General features: G+C 45.2%; 1 protein-coding gene across 1 annotated transcript; it reads right to left on the bottom strand.

Moving 5' to 3' along the window:
• Positions 1–339: 339 nt before the first annotated feature.
• LOC115571471 (scavenger receptor cysteine-rich type 1 protein M130-like) lies at positions 340–22,583 on the bottom strand. The gene is given in 23 exon segments (XM_030400908.1): positions 340–1,337; positions 1,431–1,522; positions 10,323–10,604; positions 10,689–11,021; positions 11,856–12,137; positions 12,222–12,554; positions 13,168–13,449; positions 13,534–13,576; positions 13,578–13,766; positions 13,768–13,859; positions 14,557–14,838; positions 14,917–15,240; positions 15,939–16,220; positions 16,305–16,628; positions 17,325–17,606; positions 17,691–18,023; positions 18,930–19,211; positions 19,590–19,736; positions 20,173–20,337; positions 20,567–20,686; positions 21,281–21,430; positions 22,239–22,406; positions 22,492–22,583. Coding segments are annotated over 22 exon segments (4,767 nt in total). The 5' UTR covers positions 22,282–22,406; positions 22,492–22,583; the 3' UTR covers positions 340–1,232.
• Positions 22,584–24,646: the final 2,063 nt, after the last annotated feature.

Raw genomic sequence — 24,646 nt, 5'->3', positions numbered from 1 at the left:
GTTGGACTTTTATTTGTTGAAAGTGAATCCGCAGATCAGTATCCATCATTAGGAACTGTGTGGAAGTCAAAGCTGACCAGAAATTACAGAGGAAGTGTTTGTCAATGTAGTCCAGCCAGCATATTTATGTTCACTGTGGTTGGGTCACTGACAGCGACCGGTGTTCAGAGTTACAAAAATGAGGATAAAACTTCTTTACGACTCAACAGTTATATTCTCCAGACGGCGTGTAGCCAACTGAACATGTAGCTCTGAATGTATTGACTCTGTCATTCTGTAACCTTTACAGCCCACAGTCAGTAACTCTTCAGCCTGATTAAAGGAATGACAGACACAATAGAACATTTACAGCTCTTTAATTAGCTAACAATCTGACAGTGAACTGGGCAGAGGCAGACAGTATTAGACACAGCTGTTTGACTGGGAACAATGTGGTGTTACTGGCAGTAAAATGCAGACAAACCAGCTCCGACCCACATAATAATACAAGAGATATGTACATCCACACGGAATCAAACTGAAAATGTACAAGCTCTCTCATCCCTGATGAAATAAAAATGTTAAAAACTGAAGGTGCACAGGGGCTTTGGTTTTAAACAGATTCAGTTCAGACAAACCAAAGATACAGAAAACCTGCAGCTAGTTGACTGGTGACCTTCGTGGTCACTCAACTGGGCTGAAGAATAAACACAACTTCCCTTAACTAGAATGAAACAGGGCAGCAAGGAAACCTCAATGGGGCCTAAACAGTCCAGAGATTCTGGCTGATGGTCTATCAGGTCTGCAGTGTGTCAGGGACAGAGTCAGAATGAGAGTGAGTCCAGCCTGGGTGCCATTCTCCTCCTCTCTGAAGCCTTCACAAAAGGGCGTCATCACTCCCTGATTGGCTGGGAGGGGAATGTCTCAAGCTGCTGTCACTCATTCATTAGGAGTCAGTCTGTCTCCACACCTGCACTCAGGTGATCTGAATCCACTGCAGTCAGTCCAGACGGATTTTTAAATTCAGCCCCAAACAAATAAAGATAGAGAGTCTTAATCAATGGGACTGCTGCAACAAGACAACACGGACTGTTATAGCCGAGAATATGGTGATTATGGATCTAATGAACCTGTAAATGATCACTTATATAGAAGTGATAAAAGCACAAATATGATGTCGCTGTATGTGATGCTAGCGAGTGTGTATAGACAGGTAATGAGCTGATGGAGGGTTGATGAGCTCTTTGGAGGTCCTACTCTGCTGCCTCGCCTCCTTCCTCTTCAGCTCTGTGAACAACAAGGTTATAATAAACCAGCTCTACGGGCTCCTGTAGTTCCGGCTTCTGCCCCCTGGTGGTCTGGAGAGACATGACAGCACACACAGTTCAGTATTCACAAGCAAAGTGCTTCATTTGAGCCGGAGCTTTGATCAACAGAGCGATGAACGTTACCTGATGGGTGACACAGACGACAGTGATGAGCAGCAGCAGACCCAGAGACAGGACGACCAGTCTGACCAGACCGATGGAAGAAACTGTTGGACCTGATGAGACACATTCAGTCATCACTTCAGATCACATGACATCATGAGTACAACAGCTCTCATCAAACATAAACTTCAGATTAGAACCCTGTGCGGGACTGTTTTCTTCATCCCGCTCCTGCCTGCTCCCACTGAATTTCTGACCATTACCGCCCACACCCGCAGCGTATGTGTTACTCTCCCACCTGCACCCACAAAACTCTGAGAATTTATGCCCGCACAATAATAGAGATGCATTGATTTTGTGTCCTCTCTGTCCCGCAGGAGAAAACACGTCATTTTACAGGCTATTAATAAAGAGACTCATGGGGTTCTTTGTTTCGTTTCCCTGGGCTACGTGTCTTTTGACGCACTGGTCAGGAATATCGCTCCTATTTCGTTGTTTTCATTTAGTTTTTAATTAAATAAAGGCTGTTTAATATTCTGTTCTCCTCCTCTGTATTTTATTTATTTTTCTACCTTAACATAATTACGCAGTGATTGAGGTTAAGGTCTCTTTTCTAAGACAGACCTGAATAAGGAACAATAATGAGAACACAATCAGCAGATAGACAACAGTACACAATACATTCAAATATCCATCCATCCATTGTCAACCGCTTATCCAAAATCGGGTCGCGGGGGCAGCAGCTTCAGGAGCGAGCCCCAGACATCCCATTCCCTGGCCACATCGGCTAACTCTGACTGGGGAATCCCAGGCACTCCCAGGCCAGAGAAGAGATATAATCCCTCCCCCTGGTCCTGTGTCTACACCTAGGTCTCCTCCCAGTGGGACGTGCCAGGAACACCTCCCTAGGAAGGTTCCCTGGTGGCATCCTCATCAGATGCCCAAACCACCTCAACTGGCTCCTTTCCACGCAGAGGAGCAGCGGCTCTACTCCAAGTCCCTCCTGGATGGCTGAGCTTCTAACCCTATCTCTAAGGGAGACCCCAGCCACCCTGCGAAGAAAACCCATTTCGGCCGCTTGTTTCCGCGATCTCATTCTTTCGGTCATGACCCATCGCTCATGACCATAGATGAGGGTAGGGATAAAGATTGACCGGTAGATCGAGAGCTTTGCCTTTCGGCTCAGCTCCCTTTTTGTCACAACTGTGCGGTGAAGCGCATGCAACACCGCACCCGCTGCTCCGACTCTCCTGTTAATCTCACACCCCATCATCCCCTCACTCATGAACGAAACCCCGAGGTACTTGAACTCCTTCACTTGGGGCAAGGACACATTCCCCACCTGGAGTAGGCAATCCACCGGTTTCCTACTGAGAACCATGGCCTCAGATTTAGAGGTGCTGATCCTCATCCCTGCCGCTTCACGCTCAGCTACGAACTGATCCAGTCAGCATTGTAGATCTACAGCCGATGATGCCATCAAGACCACATCATCCGCAAAAAGCAGTGATGCGATCTTAAGGTCGCCGACCTGTAGCCCCTCCAAACCACGACTGCGCCTCGAAATCCTGTTCATGTATATCACAAACAGGATTGGGGACAAGGCACAGCCCTGGTGGAGGCCAACACCCACTTGGAACAAGTCCGACTTACTTCCGAGTACACGTACACAGCTCTCGCTTTGAGAGTATAGGGATTGGATGGCCCTGAGAAGGGACCCAATCACCCCATACTCCCGCAGCACCTCCCACAGAACATCCTGGGGAACCCGGTCGTACGCCTTCTCCAGATCCACAAAACACATGTGGACTGGGAGATTGTACTCCCAGGCCTCCTCCAAGACCCCTGCCAGAGTAAAGAGCTGGTCCGTTGTTCCACGACCAGGACGAAATCCGCATTGTTCCTCTTCAATCCGAGGTTCGACAATCGGCCGGACCCTCCTTTCCAGCACCTTGGAGTAGACTTTCCCAGGCAGGCTGAGTGGTGTGATACCTCTGTAATTGGCACACACCCTCTGGTCCCCCTTTTCGGCATGACCCCGACCCCCACGCAATGTTGAAGAGGCGTGTACACCAAGACAGCCCCTCAACACCCAGAGCCTTCAGCATTTCTGGTGGTATCTCATCGATCCCTGGGGCTTTGCCACTGTGGAGTTGTTTGACTACCACAGTGACTTCACCCAGGGAAATCGACGATGATACCCCATCATCCTCCAGCTCTGTCTCCATTACAGAGGGTAGCTGAGTGGGATTCAGGAGGTCATCAAAGTACTCCTTCCACCACCCTATGACCTCCTCAGTCGAAGTCAACAAGGTCCTATCCCCACTGTACACAGCTTGGATGGTTCCCCGTTTCCTCCTCCTGAGGTGGTGGACAGTTTTCCAGAAGCGCTTTGGCGCCGCCCGAAAGTCCTTCTCCATGGCCTCGCTGAACTCCTCCCACACCCGCTGCTTTGCCTCTGCCACAGCTGTGGCTGCCGCCCTTCGGGCCCGTCGGTGCCCCAAAACTGCCTCAGGAGTCCCCCGGGACAGCATGTCCCTCAAGGACTCCTTCTTCAGTCGGACGGCCTCCCTGGCCACCGGTGTCCACCACGGTGTCCGAGGGTTGCCGCCCCTTGAGGCACCTAAGACCCTCTGGCCACAGGACACAGCTGCAGCTTCAACAACAGAAGCTTTGAACATCGTCCATTCAGGTTCGATATCCCCAGCCTCCACAGGGATGCTAGAGAAGCTCCTTCGGAGGTGGGAGTTCAAATCAAATCAAATCAACCTTTATTTATATGGCGCTTTTCATACAGAAAAGTATCACAAAGTGCCTTACAGAGATGTACAAACAGCAGAAAAAGAGAAACATCAAATAAAATCAGGAGAAGAAGGTTAAAAGAACCCAACCCTCCCACCCCCATAGTCATGCACAGAGACATACACAAATATATACACATTCATACACACACTCACACATACACACACAGACACACAGACACACACCTACACAAACACTAGCTGTCACTACAGAGACATGGCTGGGCAGCGAGACCTGAGGCACAGAGGAAGCTACCTTTGGGGGGCCAACCACACTGGGAGAGATCCCAGTCCAAGGTCGCAGGGAGCGCCGCCACAGAGACCATCCCAACCCGGGCAGACAGGAGGCCCCGCACCAAAGACCAGAGCCCTCTAGTCGCCCAGGCCGGAACCGTCCACGGGACAGCACCCCCCACGGCCAGACCAGAGACAACTCCCAATCCAGCAGGCCCCCCTGAGGAAACACTGGAGATTAAAAACTGATAGCCTAATACAGTAAAAGGTTAAAATATGGGTTAAAATATGGAGAAAAAACATGGGGGACTAAAACATAAAAGCATAGAGGCTAAAAACATGAGGGACTAAAACATAAAAGCACAAGAGCATAAGACATGAGAGACTATAAGAAATAAAAGCATAAAGGCTAAAACACAGAGATTAAAACAGTAAAAAAGGATAAAAAGTGCTCTGATTAGCACAGCCTAAAAGGAATTAAAAAGAGTTAAGATTTCAATTAAAAGCCTGGTTAAAAAGATGGGTCTTAAACCTCTTTTTAAAAACCTCAGCAGTCGCCGCGACCCTGAGGTTCTCCAGCAGGCTGTTCCACAGTGGGGGCCCATAACAACTGAAAGCCGCCTCCCCGTGCTTTTTTGACTTTACCTGTGGTATGGTTAAAAGGCCGGTGCCGGAGGACCTCAGGGTCCGCGGCGGCTGATAAGGTAAAAGCAAATCAGATAGGTAAGAAGGCCCAAGACCGTTAAGACACTTAAAAACTAGTAAAAGAACTTTAAAATCAATCCTGAAACGCACGGGGAGCCAATGCAGCGACTTTAGAACTGGTGTAATGTGCTCCCACCCTCTGGTCCTTGTCAGCACTCGTGCAGCTGAGTTTTGTAATAATTGTAGATTCGAAATGCTCTTTTTTGGAAGGCCAGAGAGCATCACAGGGCATTACAGTAGTCTAAACGACAAGAGATAAAGCATGCATCAGCACCTCCGTGCTGGCCTGAGAGAGAAATGGGCGGACTCTGGCTATGTTCTTAAGATGGTAAAAACCTATTTTTGTTATATTTTTGATGTGTGGAATAAAACTGAGCTCAGAGTCAAAAATCACACCCAGATTTTTTACAGATTGTGATGGTTTAAAATCCTTTAATTTTGGTAAAAGTTTCTCTTTCTGGCCCTCAGGACCAATGAGTAAAACCTCTGTTTTGTCCTGGTTGAGCTGTAGGAAATTTGCTGCAATCCATGTCTTGATATCTAAAATGCAGGTAAAAAGGACATCAATAGGCCCTGTGTCATCAGGGGACACAGCGATATACAGTTGCGTATCGTCAGCATAACTATGAAAGCTGATGCCGTGCCTCCTGATGATGTCCCCAAGGGGAAGCATGTAAAGATTAAAAAGAGTTGGACCTAAAATTGACCCTTGGGGAACCCCACACTTTATTTTGTGGGTTTCTGAGGAACATGTATCCATACTTACAAAGAAGTGTCGATCTGTGAGGTAAGAAATGAACCAGTTAAGAACAGTACCAGAGAGGCCCACCAGGTTCTTCAGTCTATCTAATAAAATGTGATGGTCGACTGTATCGAAGGCGGCGGTTAGATCCAGTAGTACCAAGACTGTGAGTTTATTGTTATCCAAGTTGCACCTGATGTCGTTTAAAATCTTTAAAAGGGCTGTCTCTGTACTGTGGTTCGTCCTGAAACCAGACTGACACTTCTCTAAAATGTTGTTTGCAATTAAAAAGTCATTTACTTGATTAAAAACAAGTTTTTCTAAAATTTTACTTAAAAACGGTAAGTTGGATACAGGCCGATAATTATTAAAGATGTTGGGATCTAAGTTGCTCTTCTTCAGAAGGGGCTTCACCACCGCCGTTTTAAAGGAGGCAGGGAAGACCCCCGTCTGAAGAGAGCAATTCACCATGCACATATACTGCTTTGCAAAAACAACACGAACAACATGAAAAACAGCATTTTTAACATGATTAGTCATATGTGGCATTCTGTTTGAAAAAATAACAAGAATAAAACAGCCTCTGACCTCATTAACAAAAAAAACAACGAGAGTAGGCTGTGAGTATGTCAAATAACACTAATTAATAATATAAAATAAGCAGAGTTACTTTTTGTCTGGCATGACGGCAACGTGCAGGAGATGCAGCAGCTAACATGAGTAATTCCAAAACCTTCTTTTTAGTAAACTCTGTGTACACAATCAATGTTCTCAATGCTCGTGTTCATGAGTAGAGACCCTGGTGATGCTATGAGCAAAGTTTCATGTTGTGTCGAGCCTTCTTAGTATTCTAAAAATAGAGATTTTGATGCCCAAAACCCTACGTTAAATCTTAAAAGTGCCTCTTTCGTCCTAATTATGCTTTCACAGGAAGGTTTGACTCATATTCAATCCCAAATAAAGCCTTGGTTGCTTTTTGGCGAGAGTTTCGCTTTAATTTAACAAATGAATCACTTGGCCATAATGTTGCTGTGGAGGAAGAAAATGTTGCTGACCGACTGCGGTCCCAATCCCATGCGTCTCTCCTCCAAAATGCGCCCACAGACACTAAAGGCCCGCTCTGAAGGTGCACTGAATGCAGGGATACTGAAGATGAAAAGGGCCAGCTTTGAGAGTGCTGGGAAGCGCTATTTGTTGAACTTCCACCATTGAAGCACGTTGTCTGGGTCTGGGTTATCAGAGACAGAGAGCCGGGAGCTGAGATATTCAGTCATTTCATCATCGACCGGCTTTGGCGCTGAAGCGCAGGGCGCATCATCTTGCCATCATCTTGCATCATCTCTGTGAGTGTGCTCTGCTTTTTGGCTGGTGGCTCATCCTCTGCTTTGTCTGGGACCAGGTCAAACTGCATCTTCTCGATAATTTCCTTTCCGCCTTTGGATAAGATTTGATTTATACATCAATAAATATGTATTTATAAAATGGCTCATGCTGTTATTCATTTAGTATAGTAAGTATATAGCACCTATGATTTTTATTTATTGTCTTTTATCTCCATCTCTATTTTTTGACTGCATTTCACTTATTCGAAACTGTAATTGCACTGTGTATTTTCTGTTTATGTCTGTAATAGGCTACACACCTTTAACCACATCTTCTCTTGCATCTGGGGGAAGCATCCTTAGCAGTCGCATTTTAGGAGTGAGGAGCTACATCATGCAGAGATAGAATGATTTTTCCCTGGTGCCCATCGGTTCTTCCAGACGCAAGGCACACACATTGGCGACTTCAGAGAGCAAGGGCTCGAGGGATGCTGCTGGGCAGTGTTCAATGAGTCTCACGGACCATGGCAGTGGAAGTGATGCGCTGGGAGTGGAGTTGTCGGACTCTTGGTCATTAGTAGCATCCTTGAATAACTTAAGGAACGCAACTACTGTTTTCAAAGTGTTTGCATTGATCTGCACAATTCTTTCAAACTGATTGTTGCTCAGCAGCAATATGGAGATCTTCTCATGTTGTTGCAGTATCAAATCCAGCATGTCATAATTTGAATTCCATCGGGTCTCGATGGATTGCTTGAGGGATTTCTTCAGTTGTTTTGCAGACCTGAATGTTTGAAATATTTCACCACTTTTTTTGCATTGGCCAACAGTTCAGACAGCTCAGGAGTTTCAGCCAACACGCCTGGTGCAAATGCATCTGACAAGGTGACGTTCAGGATGTGCACGTTGCAGTTCAGCCTGATGTATCCCCGCAGGGCAGCGACTACCTTGGCTCCAGGGTCAGTGACAAACACAACACGGCCAGATAGAAGTGACGCATCAATTCAAAATTTGCAGAGTTTCTGGAACAGCAGGCTCCTGATATTATCCCCTGTTTTGGATACACCACTCTCGAAGGGAGCCGCGAATAACACCCTGGAAACGAGCTTGAAGTTGTTTTCTGTATAATGGATGGTGCCGGATATGAATGAAGTTTTATGGAAATCCTCCGTCCATATATCTGTTGTGATGGTACATCCATATGTTTCGATGACGGGCTTTATCTCCGCTGCTAGTGATACCTGCAGTGCTTGTGCTCGCCCATCAACATGTCTGGATACAGTGGTTGGATGAGGTAAAATGTATTTTACATCAAATTTGCCATATTTAGCAGCAACATTAAAAGTGCTGCACTATGTCAACAAAGCCTTTCCCGGTTACAAAGTCATATGGACGTATGTTTAGGCAGCACACTTCCACACATTTCTCAGTAGTTTCTTGTTTAATGTGTGAAGGGAGAAGTTGTTTGTCCATGAAAAGCAGCTCACTTTGACCGGGGAGAACAGGGCATGTGTGTCGCCTCAACCCAGAGGTGCCTGATTTGTGTCTGTTGTAGACAAGTATTTTTGCACATTTGTCACAACTAACAAAGTCCAGTTCATTTCCGTCTTTGTCAGAAACAATTGAGAATCTTTTCTAAATGTCTGACTTGCCTTGCTTATTTGTTCTCTTGAAGATACTAGACTAGTAGTTCTCGAGACTGGTCTTGGTCTCAAGACCACTTTTTTGTGGTCTAGGTCTTGTCATGGCCCCAAGAGTCTTTGGTCTCAGTCTTGTCTCAGTCTCGGGTCTCTCTGTCTCACAATGTCTCAGACTGGCTGAGTGGTCTCTAAGGCATGTAACCTATAATATCCAGGCAGGCACAGTTTTTTTTTACATATATCATTATCACCCCCTTCAAGTGGTACCAATGACATGCATTTTGTGACAGAGATGGCGTTGGCGCTTGTCCTCTCGTGGCCCTATGAGGCCATTATGCCACTACAGCTGCAGAATGGTTTAGGCTACAGATTCTGTAGAAAACAACAACAGACTTTATAGAGTACAAGTGTAAGAATACACATGAGTTGCATCATGCCACATGAGTTAGGGCTGACGGGAGGAGCAGGCATAGTGCTGCAGTTATGCAAAAAGATTAAGTCAAATACAGAGATGATCACCTAATGTGTCATACTGGATTGGATTTAGGTTGAATCCCCCACCCCCCCAGGGGTGGGACTGAGCTACATGCCGAAGTATCCTTGAGCAAGAATTGCTCCTGATGTGCAGTTGGCACCCTGTGGGGCAGCCACTGCCATCAGTGAGGGTCCTGCAAAGACCTGGCGACTCATTCATGGTGTACCCTGGCCTTCACCCATGAGTCGAACTGGATTTGGCCCCAGTAAGCCCCGCAACCCCCCAGGGGGGATAAGAACAGCAACATTCCGCAACCCTGATGGAAAAGCAGAAAAGATAACAAACGGATGCAAAGACCTGATGTTTAGACTGTATCACTTGCCTTCACACACAAGACATGCACTTTCTCTGTATTGTTGTGCCTGTTGTTGAAATAATACAATCTCATATTTATACCGCAGTTGAACCCAGTATGGTGCTTATGTTCCACAACTCGTGCAAAATGGCAAAAAACTAGGGTTTTTTTTTGGTCTTGGAGCTGAACTAGTCCTGGTTTTGACTTGGTCTGTCTTGGTCTTGAAACTGTCTGCTCTTGGTCTCGGTTTGGGCGGTCTTGACTACAAATCTAGTAGATACCTTGTTTTAGCTTTTTCTCTACTTTGTTTGTTGACTCCATTCTATCGCCCGCAATGTCTGTTTTAGCTGCCCGTTTCCACAGAGAGCAGAGTTCAAACCGCCGCTCCCGCGAGATTTGGGTTGGGTCCCGATCCCGATGCAGCGCTCTACTTCTGATCCTCTAAAATCAATGTAGTCACTTTTAACATGTCGCTGTTTGATTTAGTTCTGAGAGAAAAAGTTCCTCTAATCCACTCTGCGTGTTTTCATGTCAGTTCCTCTTGTTTTGATCCTGTTCTCAATTCCTGCTGGTCTCTGGCAGCTACCAAACATCATTTTTTGGATGACAAATAGAGTGTGTTATGTGTCTGAGGATTACCTGAGCAGGTAACCTCTAGGAAGGAGGACGACCACATCGGTGACATGCACTCCCTCAGAGCAGATCCAGACTGAACACAGTCAGGACGTATCTCCCATGAAGACTTGAGTGTGGATTCAATTCTCAGTTCTGTTGAAACAACAGACCCACAGTGCAGCTCTCTGCAGACTTCAGCTGCTGACGTCAGAGTCCAGTTAGAGTCATAAACCGGCCTCCAGTCTCCCTGTTTCACCTCCAGAGCTCCTGCACAGCGACTGGATCCTCCCACCAACCTGACACGTTCTGAACAGAACCAGGAGAGTCATCAGAAAAAGAATTAAATGAGTTTCATTTGAACAGAAATCAAAGCTGCATCTCCTCTTCTACCTGAGCAGGTGAGTCCAACAGCCTTTCCAGGTGAGCAGGTGTTTCCAGCTGAGCCTGCGCTCCTACAGTCCAGGAGAGCTGACTCATTGCCTTCACAATGGAACTCTTTGGTCCACATCGGAGCCTCCACTTCTCCATAGAGCGCCCCCCAGAGGACCGAAGGAGCCCCACAGCCGAGCTCCCTGCAGACCACCTCTGCATCCCGCTGGTCAAAGTCGGCTTCACACACTAAAGACCACCACTGGTTAGACTGGTTAGACTGGTTAGACTGGTCAGACTTCACCTCCAGTCTGCCTGAACACAGACTAGTCCCATTCACCAGCCTGACAGAGTCTGCAGACAGAGACAATTCCAAAACTGATCTTTATTTATGACGTCATAAGAACCCGGGGAATATTTCTGTGTGTCAGCCAAAATGAATGTGCGATTATAACAAGCAACCGCCAGAGCAGATTGCATCATGACAGGAAACTTTGTGTTTTCAGCTAAAGTAACTAAACACGACCAGAACCAGCTGAAAGTGAACATGATGAAACAGTAAAACACAGCAGATGTAGTGATTCAGTCAGAAGATGCAGAAGTACTGAGAGCTGAACAGACTGAATTTAAAGACCTTTTTCTCTCAGGTTTCCTACACGGCCCTACTCCAGAGAAGGTCCATCACCAGCGTGGCTTGGCACAGTAAAGCTGGTGATAGCAAAGAAAACTAAAACTTAGTTTGGCCAAAAGTCTAATTCTGGCAGTTTGGGAACCCCAGTAACCCAGTCAAAGGTGTGCCAGGTGTCAAGGTTTTAGGAATTGACCCTTACATGTTGACACGAGGAATACCTTTGAGTAGAGCAGCCACCCCTCCCAACTGGACTGAACACTGTTCCAAAACTGTTCCCGTTTGTCAGCTGAGAATTTGTGGTCCTGGTTCTGACCCTTTGGGCTCAGCTTGGTCAACTCCAGCTGAGAGGATCTGTTGGGCTGCCAGAGCACCAGGATCAACAAGTCCCACTCTGACAACATGGGAACATTTATTTAGATCAAAGTTGTCACGTTGCTGAACTGACATCGAAGTCTCAACATTCGACCTAAAAACAACATCTGAAGTCAGAACATGTTCCAGTTTATACCGAGAAACTGGAGGATCGTTGACATAGATTATGTCCCTGGTAAGCTTACCTGAGCAGGTGATCTTTAAGATGGAAGAAGAGAAACCTGATGACAAACACTCGTTTAGAGCAGATCCAGACTCCACACAGTCAGGACTGATCTCCCATGCAGCTCTGTTGGAGGACTCATTTCTCCGTCCTGTTGAAGCAGCAGATCCACAGTCCAACTCTTTACACATGACATCTGCTGACGTCAGAGTCCAGTTAGAGCCAAATACTGGTCTCCATTCTCCTCGTTTCACCTCCAGAGCTCCTGCACAGCGACTGGATCCTCCCACCAACCTGACACGTTCTGAACAGAACCAAGAGAGTCATCAGTAAAAGAATAACGTGAGTTTCATTAGAACAGAAATCAAAGCTACAGCTCCTCTTCTACCTAAGCAGGTGAGTCCAACAGCCTTTCCAGGTGAGCAGGTGTTTCTATCTGAGCCTGAGCTCCTACAGTCCAGGAGAGCTGACTCATTGCCTTCACACTGGAACTCTTTGGCCAACATCGGAGCCTCCACTTCTCCATAGAGCGCCCCCCAGAGGACCGAAGGAGCCCCACAGCCGAGCTCCCTGCAGACCACCTCTGCATCCCGCTGGTCAAAGTCGGCTTCACACACTGAAGACCACCACTGGTTAGACTGGTTAGACTGGTTAGACTGGTCAGACTTCACCTCCAGTCTGCCTGAACACAGACTAGTCCCATTCACCAGCCTGACAGAGTCTGCAGACAGAGACAAGTCCAAAACTGATCTTTATTTATGACGTCATAAGAACCAGGGGAAAATTTCTGTGTGTCAGATTAAATGAATATGTGATTACAAAGAATGACCACCACTGGAGCAGATTGTTGTTGAGTTTAACAAGCAGAAGCACCTCTGTGGAGAATACACACCGAGTCTAAATTCAGCTGAAGCAGTCATTTAGTAAGTAGTGATAAAAAAGCAAATCAGCATAGCTCGATTTGACTTGCTGTGGCCAAAAGTCCAATTCTGACATTTTGGGAACCCCAGTAACTCATTCAAAGGTGTGCCAGGTGTCAAGGTCTTAGGAATTGACCCTTACATGTTGACATGAGGAATACCTTTGAGTAGAGCAGCCACCCCTCCCAACTGGACTGAACACTGTTCCAAAACTGTTCTCGTTTGTCAGCTGGGACTCTGTGGTCCTGGTTCTGACATGGGAAGATTTAGTCAGATCAAAGTTGTCACGTTGCTGAACTGACATCAGAGTCTCAACACTTGACCGAATAACAACATCTGAAGTCAGAACATGTTCCAGTTTATACCAAGAAACTGGAGGATCGTTGACATAGATTATGTCCCTGGTAGGCGTACCTGAGCAGGTGATCTTTATGATGGAAGAAGAAGAACCTGATGACAAACACTCGTTTAGTGCAGATCCAGACTCCACACAGTCAGGACTGATCTCCCATGCAGCTCTGTTGGAGGACTCATCTCTCCGTCCTGTTGAAGCAGCAGATCCACAGTCCAACTCTTTACACATGACATCTGCTGACGTCAGAGTCCAGTTAGAGCCAAATACTGGTCTCCATTCTCCTCGTTTCACCTCCAGAGCTCCTGCACAGCGACTGGATCCTCCCACCAACCTGACACGTTCTGAACAGAACCAAGAGAGTCATCAGTAAAAGAATAACATGAGTTTCATTAGAACAGAAATCAAAGCTTCAACTCCTCTCCTACCTGAGCAGGTGAGTCCAACAGCCTTTCCAGGTGAGCAGGTGTTTCCTAGCTGAGCCTGAGCTCCTACAGTCCAGGAGAGCTGACTCATTGCCTTCACAATGGAACTCTTTGGTCCACATCGGAGCCTTCACTTCTCCATAGAGCGCCCCCCAGAGGACCAAAGGAGCCCCACAGCCGAGCTCCCTGCAGACCACCTCTCCATCCTGCTGGTCAAAGTCGGCTTCACACACTGAAAGACCACCACTGGTCAGACTGGTTAGACTGGTCAGACTTCACCTCCAGTCTGCCTGAACACAGACTAGTCCCATTCACCAGCCTGACAGAGTCTGCAGACAGAGACAATTCCAAAACTGATCTTTATTTATGACGTCATAAGAACCCGGGGAATATTTCTGTGTGTCAGCTAAAATAAATATGTGTTTACAAAGAATGACCACCGCTGGAGCAGATTGTGGTTGAGTTTCACAAGCAGAAGCAGCTCTGTGGAGAATACACACCGAGTCTAAATTCAGTTGAAGCAGTTATTTAGTAAGTCGTGATTAAAAGCAAATCAGCATAGCTCGATTTGACTTGCTGTGGCCAAAAGTCCAATTCTGACATTTGGGATCCCCAGTAACCCAGTCAAAGGTGTGCCAGGTGTCAAGGTCTTAGGAATTGACCCTTACATGTTGACATGAGGAATACGTTTGAGTAGAGCAGCCACCCCTCCCAACTGGACTGAACGCTGTTCCAAAACTGTTCACATTTGTCAGCTGGGACTCTGTGGTCCTGGTTCTGACACTTTGGAGTCAGCTTGGTCAACTTCAGCTGAGAGGATCTGTTGGGCTGCCAGAGCACCAGGATCAACAAGTCCCACTCTGACAACATGGGAACATTTATTTAGATCGAAGTTGTCACGTTGCTGAACCGACATCCGAGTCTCAACACTCGACCGAATAACAACATCTGAACTCAGAACATGTTCCAGTTTATACCAAGAAACTGGAGGATCATTGACATTGATTATGTTCCTGGTAGGCATACCTGAGCAGGTGATCTTTATGATGGAGGAAGAGGAACCTGATGACAAACACTCGTTCAGAGCAGATCCAGACTCCACACAGTCAGGACTGATCTCCCATGCAGCTCTGTTGGAGGACTCATTTCTCCGTCCTGTTGAAGCAGCAGATCCACAGTCCAACTCTTTACACATGACATGTGCTGATGTCAGAGTCCAGTTAGAGCCAAATACTGGTCTCCATTCTCCTCGTTTCACCTCCAGAGCTCCTGCACAGCGACTGGATCCTCCCACCAACCTGACACTTTCTGAACAGAGACAAGAGAGTCATCAGTAAAAGAATAAAGTGAGTTAGAGACAGATCAAAGCTGCAGCTCCTCTTCTACCTGAGCAGGTGAGTCCAACAGCCTTTCCAGGTGAGCAGGTGTTTCTAGCTGAGCCTGAGCTCCTACAGTCCAGGAGAGCAGACTCATTGCCTTCACACTGGAACTCTTTGGTCAACATCGGAGCCTCCACTTCTCCATAGAGCGCCCCCCAGAGGACCGAAGGAGCCCCACAGCCGAGCTCCCTGCAGACCACCTCTGCATCCTGCTGGTCAAAGTCGGCTTCACACACTGAAGACCACCACTGGTTAGACTGGTTAGACTGGTCAGACTTCACCTCCAGTCTGCCTGAACACAGACTAGTCCCATTCACCAGCCTGACAGAGTCTGCAGACAGAGACAAGTCCAAAACTGATCTTCATTTATGACGTCATAAGAACCGGGGGAATATTTCTGTGTGTCAGATAAACTGAATATGTGATTACGAAGAATGACCACCACTGGAGCAGATTGTTGTTGAGTTTAACAAGCAGAAGCACCTCTGTGGAGAATACACACCAAGTCTAAATTCAGCTGAAGCAGTCATTTAGAAAGTCGTGATAAAAAGCAAATCAGCATAGCTCGATTTGACTTGCTGTGGCCAAAAGTCAGATTCTGACAGTTTGGGAACCCCAGTAACTCATTCAAAGGTGTGCCAGGTGTCAAGGCCTTAGGAATTGACCCTTACATGTTGACATGAGGAATACGTTTGAGTAGAGCAGCCACCCCTCCCAACTGGACTGAACACTGCTCCAAAACTGTTACCGTTTGTCAGCTGGGACTCTGTGGTCCTGGTTCTGACACTTTGGGGTCAGCTTGGTCAACTCCAGCTGAGAGGATCTGTTGGGCTGCCAGAGCACCAGGATCAACAAGTCCCACTCTGACAACATGGGAACATTTATTTAGATCAAAGTTGTCACGTTGCTGAACTGACATCCGAGTCTCAACACTTGACCGAATAACAACATCTGAAGTCAGAACATGTTCCAGTTTATACCAAGAAACTGGAGGATCGTTGACATAGATTATGTTCCTGGTAGGCGTACCTGAGCAGGTGATCTTTATGATGGAAGAAGAAGAACCTGATGACAAACACTCGTTTAGTGCAGATCCAGACTCCACACAGTCAGGACTGATCTCCCATGCAGCTCTGTTGGAGGACTCATCTCTCCGTCCTGTTGAAGCAGCAGATCCACAGTCCAACTCTTTACACATGACATCTGCTGACGTCAGAGTCCAGTTAGAGCCAAATACTGGTCTCCATTCTCCTCGTTTCACCTCCAGAGCTCCTGCACAGCGACTGGATCCTCCCACCAACCTGACACGTTCTGAACAGAACCAAGAGAGTCATCAGTAAAAGAATAACATGAGTTTCATTAGAACAGAAATCAAAGCTGCAACTCCTCTCCTACCTGAGCAGGTGAGTCCAACAGCCTTTCCAGGTGAGCAGGTCTTTCCAGCTGAGCCTGAGCTCCTACAGTCCAGGAGAGCTGACTCATTGCCTTCACAATGGAACTCTTTGGTCCACATCGGAGCCTTCACTTCTCCATAGAGCGCCCCCCAGAGGACCAAAGGAGCCCCACAGCCGAGCTCCCTGCAGACCACCTCTCCATCCTGCTGGTCAAAGTCGGCTTCACACACTGAAGACCACCACTGGTTAGACTGGTTAGACTGGTCAGACTTCACCTCCAGTCTGCCTGAACACAGACTAGTCCCATTCACCAGCCTGACAGAGTCTGCAGACAGAGACAATTCCAAAACTGATCTTTATTTATGACGTCATAAGAACCGGAGGAATCTTTCTGTGTGTCAGATAAACTGAATATGTGATTACAAAGAGTGACCACCACTGGAGCAGATTGTTGTTGAGTTTAACAAGCAGAAGCACCTCTGTGGAGAATACACACCAAGTCTAAATTCAGCTGAAGCAGTCATTTAGAAAGTCGTAATAAAAAAGCAAATCAGCATAGCTCGATTTGACTTGCTGTGGCCAAAAGTCCAATTCTGACATTTTGGGATCCCCAGTAACCCAGTCAAAGGTGTGCCAGGTGTCAAGGTCTTAGGAATTGACCCTTACATGTTGACATGAGGAATACGTTTGAGTAGAGCAGCCACCCCTCCCAACTGGACTGAACGCTGTTCCAAAACTGTTCACATTTGTCAGCTGGGACTCTGTGGTCCTGGTTCTGACACTTTGGAGTCAGCTTGGTCAACTCCAGCTGAGAGGATCTGTTGGGCTGCCAGAGCACCAGGATCAACAAGTCCCACTCTGACAACATGGGAACATTTATTTAGATCAAAGTTGTCACGTTGCTGAACTGACATCCGAGTCTCAACACTTGACCGAGTAACATCTGAAGTCAGAACATGTTCCAGTTTATATCAAGAAACTGGAGGATCATTGACATAGATTATGTTCCTGGTAGGCGTACCTGAGCAGGTGATCTTGATGATGGAAGAAGAGAAACCTGATGACAAACACTCGTTTAGAGCAGATCCAGACTCCACACAGTCAGGACTGATCTCCCATGCAGCTCTGTTGGAGGACTCATTTCTCCGTCCTGTTGAAGCAGCAGATCCACAGTCCAACTCTTTACACATGACATCTGCTGACGTCAGAGTCCAGTTAGAGCCAAATACTGGTCTCCATTCTCCTCGTTTCACCTCCAGAGCTCCTGCACAGCGACTGGATCCTCCCACCAACCTGACACGTTCTGAACAGAACCAAGAGAGTCATCAGAAAAAGAATTAAATGAGTTTCATTAGAACAGAAATCAAAGCTACAGCTCCTCTTCTACCTGAGCAGGTGATTCCAACAGCCTTTCCAGGTGAGCAGGTGTTTCTATCTGAGCCTGAGCTCCTACAGTCCAGGAGAGCAGACTCATTGCCTTCACACTGGAACTCTTTGGTCAACATCGGAGCCTTCACTTCTCCATAGAGCGCCCCCCAGAGGACCGAAGGAGCCCCACAGCCGAGCTCCCTGCAGACCACCTCTGCATCCCGCTGGTCAAAGTCGGCTTCACACACTGAAGACCACCACTGGTTAGACTGGTTAGACTGGTTAGACTGGTCAGACTTCACCTCCAGTCTGCCTGAACACAGACTAGTCCCATTCACCAGCCTGACAGAGTCTGCAGACAGAGACAAGTCCAAAACTGATCTTTATTTATGACGTCATTAGAACCCGGGGAAAATTTCTGTGTATCAGCTAAAATAAATGTGTGATCATAACAGCCAACCGCCAGAGCAGAGTGCGGTCACTCTAGACAGCACTCGAGTTTCCACCAGCTGAACCACGAAGAGTTTCATTAGTGTCTCAGAAGCATCATGACAGGAAACTTTGTGTTTTCAGCTAAAGTAACTAAACACGACTCCTGAACCAGCTGAAAGTGAACACGATGAAACAGTAAAACACAGCAGATGTAGTGATTCAGTCAGAAGATGCAGAAGTACTGAGAGCTGAACATACTAACTTTAAAAACCTTTTTCTCTCAGGTTTCCTACACGGCCCTACTCCAGAGCAGGTCCATCACCAGCGGGGCTTGGCACAGTAAAGCTGGTGATGGAAAAGCAAACTAAGAACTTAGTTTGGCCAAAAGTCCAATTCTGACATTTTGGGAACCCCAGTAACCCATTCAAATGTGTGCCAGGTGTCAAGGTCTTAGGAATTGACCCTTACATGTTGACATGAGAAATACCTTTGAGTAGAGCAGCCAGCCTTCCCAACTGGACTGAACACTGTTCCAAAACTGTTCCCATTTGTCAGCTGGGACTTTGTGGTCCTGGTTCTGACCCTTTGGGCTCAGCTTGGTCAACTCCAGCTGAGAGGATCTGTTGGGCTGCCAGAGCACCAGGATCAACAAGTCCCACTCTGACAACATGGGAACATTTATTTAGATCAAAGCTGTCACGTTGCTGAACCGACATCCGTGTCTCAACACTCGACCGAATAACAACATCTGAAGTCAGAACATGTTCCAGTTTATACCAAGAAACTGGAGGATCATTGACATAGATTATTTTCCTGGTGGGCTTACCTGAGCAGGTGATCTTTATGATCGAAGAAGAGAAACCTGATGACAAACACTCGTTCAGATCAGATCCAGACTCCACACAGTCAGGACTGATCTCCCATGCAGCTCTGTTGGAGGACTCATTTCTCCGTCCTGTTGAAGCAGCAGATCCACAGTCCAACTCTTTACACATGACATCTGCTGACGTCAGAGTCCAGTTAGAGCCAAATACTGGTCTCCATTCTCCTCGTTTCACCTCCAGAGCTCCTGCACAGCGACTGGATCCTCCCACCAACCTGACACGTTCTGAACAGAACCAAGAGAGTCATCAGTAAAAGAATAACGTGAGTTTCATTAGAACAGAAATCAAAGCTGCAGCTCCTCTTCTACCTGAGCAGGTGAGTCCAACAGCCTTTCCAGGTGAGCAGTTTTTTAATTATTCGCCACATAGCTGAAAGTTTTGTTTCTACCTTGCAGGTATTTGAACCCATCTTGGCAAAGTTTTCACTTAATATAAATCAGACAGCATGTTTCACATTAGTTATAAGAATATCTCACTGTTAGAATCTAAAACTTGGTTGTTTATGTAACAGCTAATAAAACTGATATGTAGATTTTGGTTCTGATACCAGTGGACAGTGTGGTGCTAACATGTGGTGTCATGATGACGGACTCTCTGTCTACCTGAGCTCTTAATGCTGTCACAGAGGTTGATGGTGAGGATGTCCACGATGTCTCCGAGCATCTGAGAGTTTTCGACAATGAGCACATGATCTTCATCAGGATCAGAGGCGATGGACCTCAGCTCTCTCTCACTGGCATAATGAAAACCTGAAAGACAAATGTAGAGTTAAAATGAGACCCAAAACAAAGAAACCTTCCTGGTGGCAAACTATCCAAATTGTGATTTCCTGATGTTCAAACTTAACCTTTGACTGATGGTTGTACTTTACATTACTGTCGACTATCTGCTGAAGATAACAATAATTTCAGCTTCACTTTCTTCCTCCTGGCAGCTGTTGGTCGACCAATCAAATCATTTTCAGAGAACTGAAAAGACTTGAAACATGTGTGACTTCATTTTCATTAAACATTAACTGATTTTAATGACACATGCAGTCATTTGTGCATCATGAGGGGGAAACTTGAAATATTGTTTATTCTTTTATAAATGTGACTTTTTCCTTTTAGCTTTTAGATCTTATCTTCACTTTCAGACTTTTCTTTTCTCTGCTGCTTCTCACTGTTCAAACTGAAAGTCACTCACCAACAGTGTAGACTTCGATGCCGGCGTCCTTCAGTGCTTGTGATGGAGAATCCACGTCGTCACTGGAATCACTTTCAGTGATTAAGACAGCAATTTTTTCAGAGTCTGCTCGCATTCCCACATTTGGTTGAAAGATGTTTTGTAGGATGTACTTCAGAGCACGTCCTGTATGACAGAACAAAGATGACTGAAAAGAAGAGTTGAAACTTTTGGGTAATTATTTCTAGCACTCTGTCGAGGGAATCTATTCACACCTGCTGTCTATATACTGTACAATATTAACCATGAACTGGATTACAAACACTGAATAATAACTTCAGTTTCTTCCAATGATGGCCTCGTTGCAACCAGAGCCTCTGTTCCTTCAGGGTGTGACCACATCAATATTAATCACCTGTATTGCTTAATGAACGTAGATGTGGTATCCTGGAAACATCTTCCAGCATGGCCTGTTTGTTCTGGTGGGTGTTCAGGTACCACTGTGTTATTACATTGAAACTGTACAGAACCAGAGCTGCAGAGAACACAAAGCAAAGTGTGAAACAACAAAGACACACTGACCCAAAGTGACAGTGATGATGTTGTAGCGTCTCACAATAATGAAGCTACTACAGGTTATCCAGGTTTCTGCTGGTGATTGCTGCAGTCACACACAGGCTGCTGTCAGCTGTAGACAACACCACACAACTAAACGTCTCTTTGGTTTTGGTTCATTAACAATTCGCCTCGATTCCCTCACACATAGACTGACACATGCTCATCATCAGCTGGACGAGGTAACAACCAAACTCTCTAACTGTTGGTCAGTCACAGGCACGTTGTGTATGTTATCATTTAATAAGCCTTGATAAAAACTTTACAAATTGTGCAGTGTCATACAGAAACCTTTCTTCACATGAGAAACTTTTCATGCTTTATATTTTTTACATTTTGAACACACAACCTGTGTTTGATTATTTTCAATAGGAGTCAGGAGAGGCAAACCAGGCAAATGTTTGGGGCCGCCCAAAGAGTTTTGGTAAAATGGCCACTGGTTAACTCATATCAGCACATTTTACACTCACAACTATAAACCCAACATGAGTACTGGTATTAGAATGAACGGTACCAATCTGGACTCTGTCTGGGCCGATGTCAAAGGCACTGATTATGTCAGTGGCGGAGGACCGGATGCGCTCAAAGTCTGCTTCGGTCATGCTCCCGGAGCTGTTCAGCACCAGCACGATGTCAGCCTTGGCTGAGGTTTCACACTGAGCACCTGCAGGAGAACAGAGGATTGTGGGATACGTGTGAGGATCAGTGGGTCAGAGTAGATCTTAGACATTAGAGTATAGTGCAATTCTAAAGATATCTATCTAAACGTTGCACTAGTCTTGCTGTGGTACTCTGTTTTCCCGGTGTTACACGGTAGTTGGGCTTTTACGATTACATTACTCGTTCATCGCCTCCACCGTCGTTTTGTTGACGCTGGATGTTCCTGTTACAAACTGTCAGAGGCGTCTTTTCACTGCAGCAGAGTCACATTTCACTTTAAGGGTGGAGAGTTTTGAGAGCTGACTGACAAGGTGATTTTGGAGGAGTGTGAAAGAAACAGGAAGTCACCCACACAGTCTGGCTGTATGTGTCTGATGAGATGAAGCTGATAACTGAACTCTGTCCCTCATTTATTCTGCCTTTTGATTGTAGCTGAGCTGTGAGCTGAACAAACACTGTCAGTGGAAACACAGCCAGTCATCCTGAGGAAACACCACTGATTCATCCTTTATGACCTCATCATTCATCATCACTTATTTAAGATTGAGAGTTTTTCATTAGAAAAAGATGTTTGTTTCCTGTTAAAATGTCCGGTTACAGGGACTCTGGTAAGTTTTAGTGACATTTCAGCAAAGAGTTTTAATAATATGTTGATGATTATCAGTAAATGGTTAGACTGTGTTGGACAGAATCATCATGACATGAAACATTCTATTTTTACAGTGAGGTTCTGAATGCAGGACTGTGACTATAATTCAGTAGTTCTACAGTTTTGCACCTTTCACACATGTATCATTAAAGCAGAATCCTACCTGAGCTCCACAGCAACAGCAGCAGCATCAGCAGGTGATCCATATCCAGCTCCACCGTCAGCCTCTTCTCGTCTGTCTGACTCGTCGTTTGGACTTCTCCTGATAAAATGTTGTTTTTTCTTCTTCCCTATTTTTGTAATCAGCCAACTGATAAATACATACACGTTTCTGAGAGAGGGAGAGAAAAATGTTAAAGGGCCAACTCATGGAAATTATTTGACAGGATTTTGAGATTTTGTTCTTACAGACTCACCACATTCAATAAACACTCTTAATTGAGAGTCAGACAGTAAATAAGTTGTTTACAGATGTTTTCTCCAGACCTTAGAGGAAGTGAAACCCACTGTTGTAACTTAAGGTGTTCAATGAACTCGTTCATATATTGTGCGAACGTGAACTGACCGTACTGTAACTCTGCCTGATGAACGTGAACTTGAACAGTTCACAGATTCGAACTTCCGGGATCAATACATCTAAAGTGAAACGTTTTTCAAACACAAATGATGCCTCTGTCCCTCCGAAATAGCATAGACTACGAGCTACAAGGACCAAAGCCCCGATTTTTTAAAAATATAAGCCATCCTCCGAGCTCGACGGACAAAATTGATCTCTGTGCGCAGCCGGCAGCCGGGCGAGTGCGCAGGGACCGTCTGCAAATTGCAAGACAAGGGCAAGACCCTGCAAACAAAAATCAATATCTCCACTGTTATACAGTACAGACACTCCAAAATCACTGCACACACCAAGGGTCTCCTCATGCTCATACTACAAGAGATGTTTTGCGAAAATTTGCCTTTTTAGAATTTTGGTGATATTTTTATTGGTAATAATCAGTAATATCTCCCTATATTAATCAATAACTCCACTGTTATACAGTACAGACACTCCAAAATCACTGCACACATCAATGGTCTCCTCACGGTCATACTACAACAGTTGTTTTGTCAATATGTGCCTTTTTAGAATTTTAGTGATTTTTTAATAGTATTAATCATGAACACCTACCAATATTAATCAATAACTACACTGTTATACAGTATGGAGGCTCAGAAATCACTAAACACACCAATGGTCTCCTCACGGTCATACTACAACCGCTGTTTTGTGAAAATGTGCCTTTTTAGAATCTTGGAGATTTTTCATTGGTATTAATCAGTCAAATCTACCAATATTAATCAATAACTCCACTGTTATACAGTACAGAGACTCCAAAATCTCTACACATACCAAGGGTCTCCTCATGGTCATACTACAACAGCTGTTTTGTCAATATGTGTCTTTTTAGAATTTTAGTGATTTTTTAATAGTATTAATCATGAACACCTACCAATATTAATCAATAACTACACTGTTATACAGTATGGAGGCTCAGAAATCACTAAACACACCAATGGTCTCCTCACGGTCATACTACAACAGCTGTTTTGTGAAAATGTGCCTTTTTAGAATCTTGGAGATTTTTCATTGGTATTAATCAGTCAAATCTACCAATATTAATCAATAACTCCACTGTTATACAGTACAGAGACTCCAAAATCTCTACACATACCAAGGGTCTCCTCATGGTCATACTACAACAGCTGTTTTGTCAATATGTGTCTTTTTAGAATTTTAGTGATTTTTTAATAGTATTAATCATGAACACCTACCAATATTAATCAATAACTACACTGTTATACAGTATGGAGGCTCAGAAATCACTAAACACACCAATGGTCTCCTCACGGGCAGTGTCACCAAAATCACTCCAAACATCCACGGTTTGGACAAATGTGCTCCTGCATAATTTGGGGGAATTTTCATTGAGAAAACAGTCAATAACTTGACTCATATTGACTATAGTGTCTTCAAAATCACTCCACACATTAATGGCCTCCTGTTGGTTATACAACTGATAGTTTGAGAAATATGGGGTTTCTATCATTTTGAGGAATTTCTATTGGAAGAAATATTCAATAATTTCACTGTTATTCGGTGTAATGTTCTCAAAATCACTCCACACATCCATGGTCTCCTGCTGGTTATACTACACCTGTTAGTTTTGACTGATGTGCTTTGCCATAATTTTGAGGAATTTCTCGGGAAAAAGGTCCAATAAGTTCACTGTTATCAGTGTGGTGACCCAACAATTAGTTCAACCACCAATTAGGCTCCAATTAGGTTGGTTGTTCCATGGTTATATGTAAGTTATCTTTTGCATTCATTGTCTTTTAATTGTAGTTATAAACATAGTTGAGCTATGTTTGAATACCTGTTCAGTCTAAGAAATCAAAATTTGAGCAGGATGTTATTTGAGGTGGTGCACGTTTGACTTAATGAAATGTTAGTGAAATGAAGCTCCAAACAAATGTATCATTCAATCTACATGTACAGTATATAAGACATACATTGACAAAGACTCATGATGT

This window comes from Sparus aurata, chromosome 20 (assembly GCF_900880675.1).
Source record: "Sparus aurata chromosome 20, fSpaAur1.1, whole genome shotgun sequence".
Taxonomy (NCBI): Eukaryota; Metazoa; Chordata; class Actinopteri; order Spariformes; family Sparidae; genus Sparus; species Sparus aurata.
Note: the sequence above shows the minus strand (reverse complement) of the source record. Positions and strands in the feature narration are given on the sequence as shown.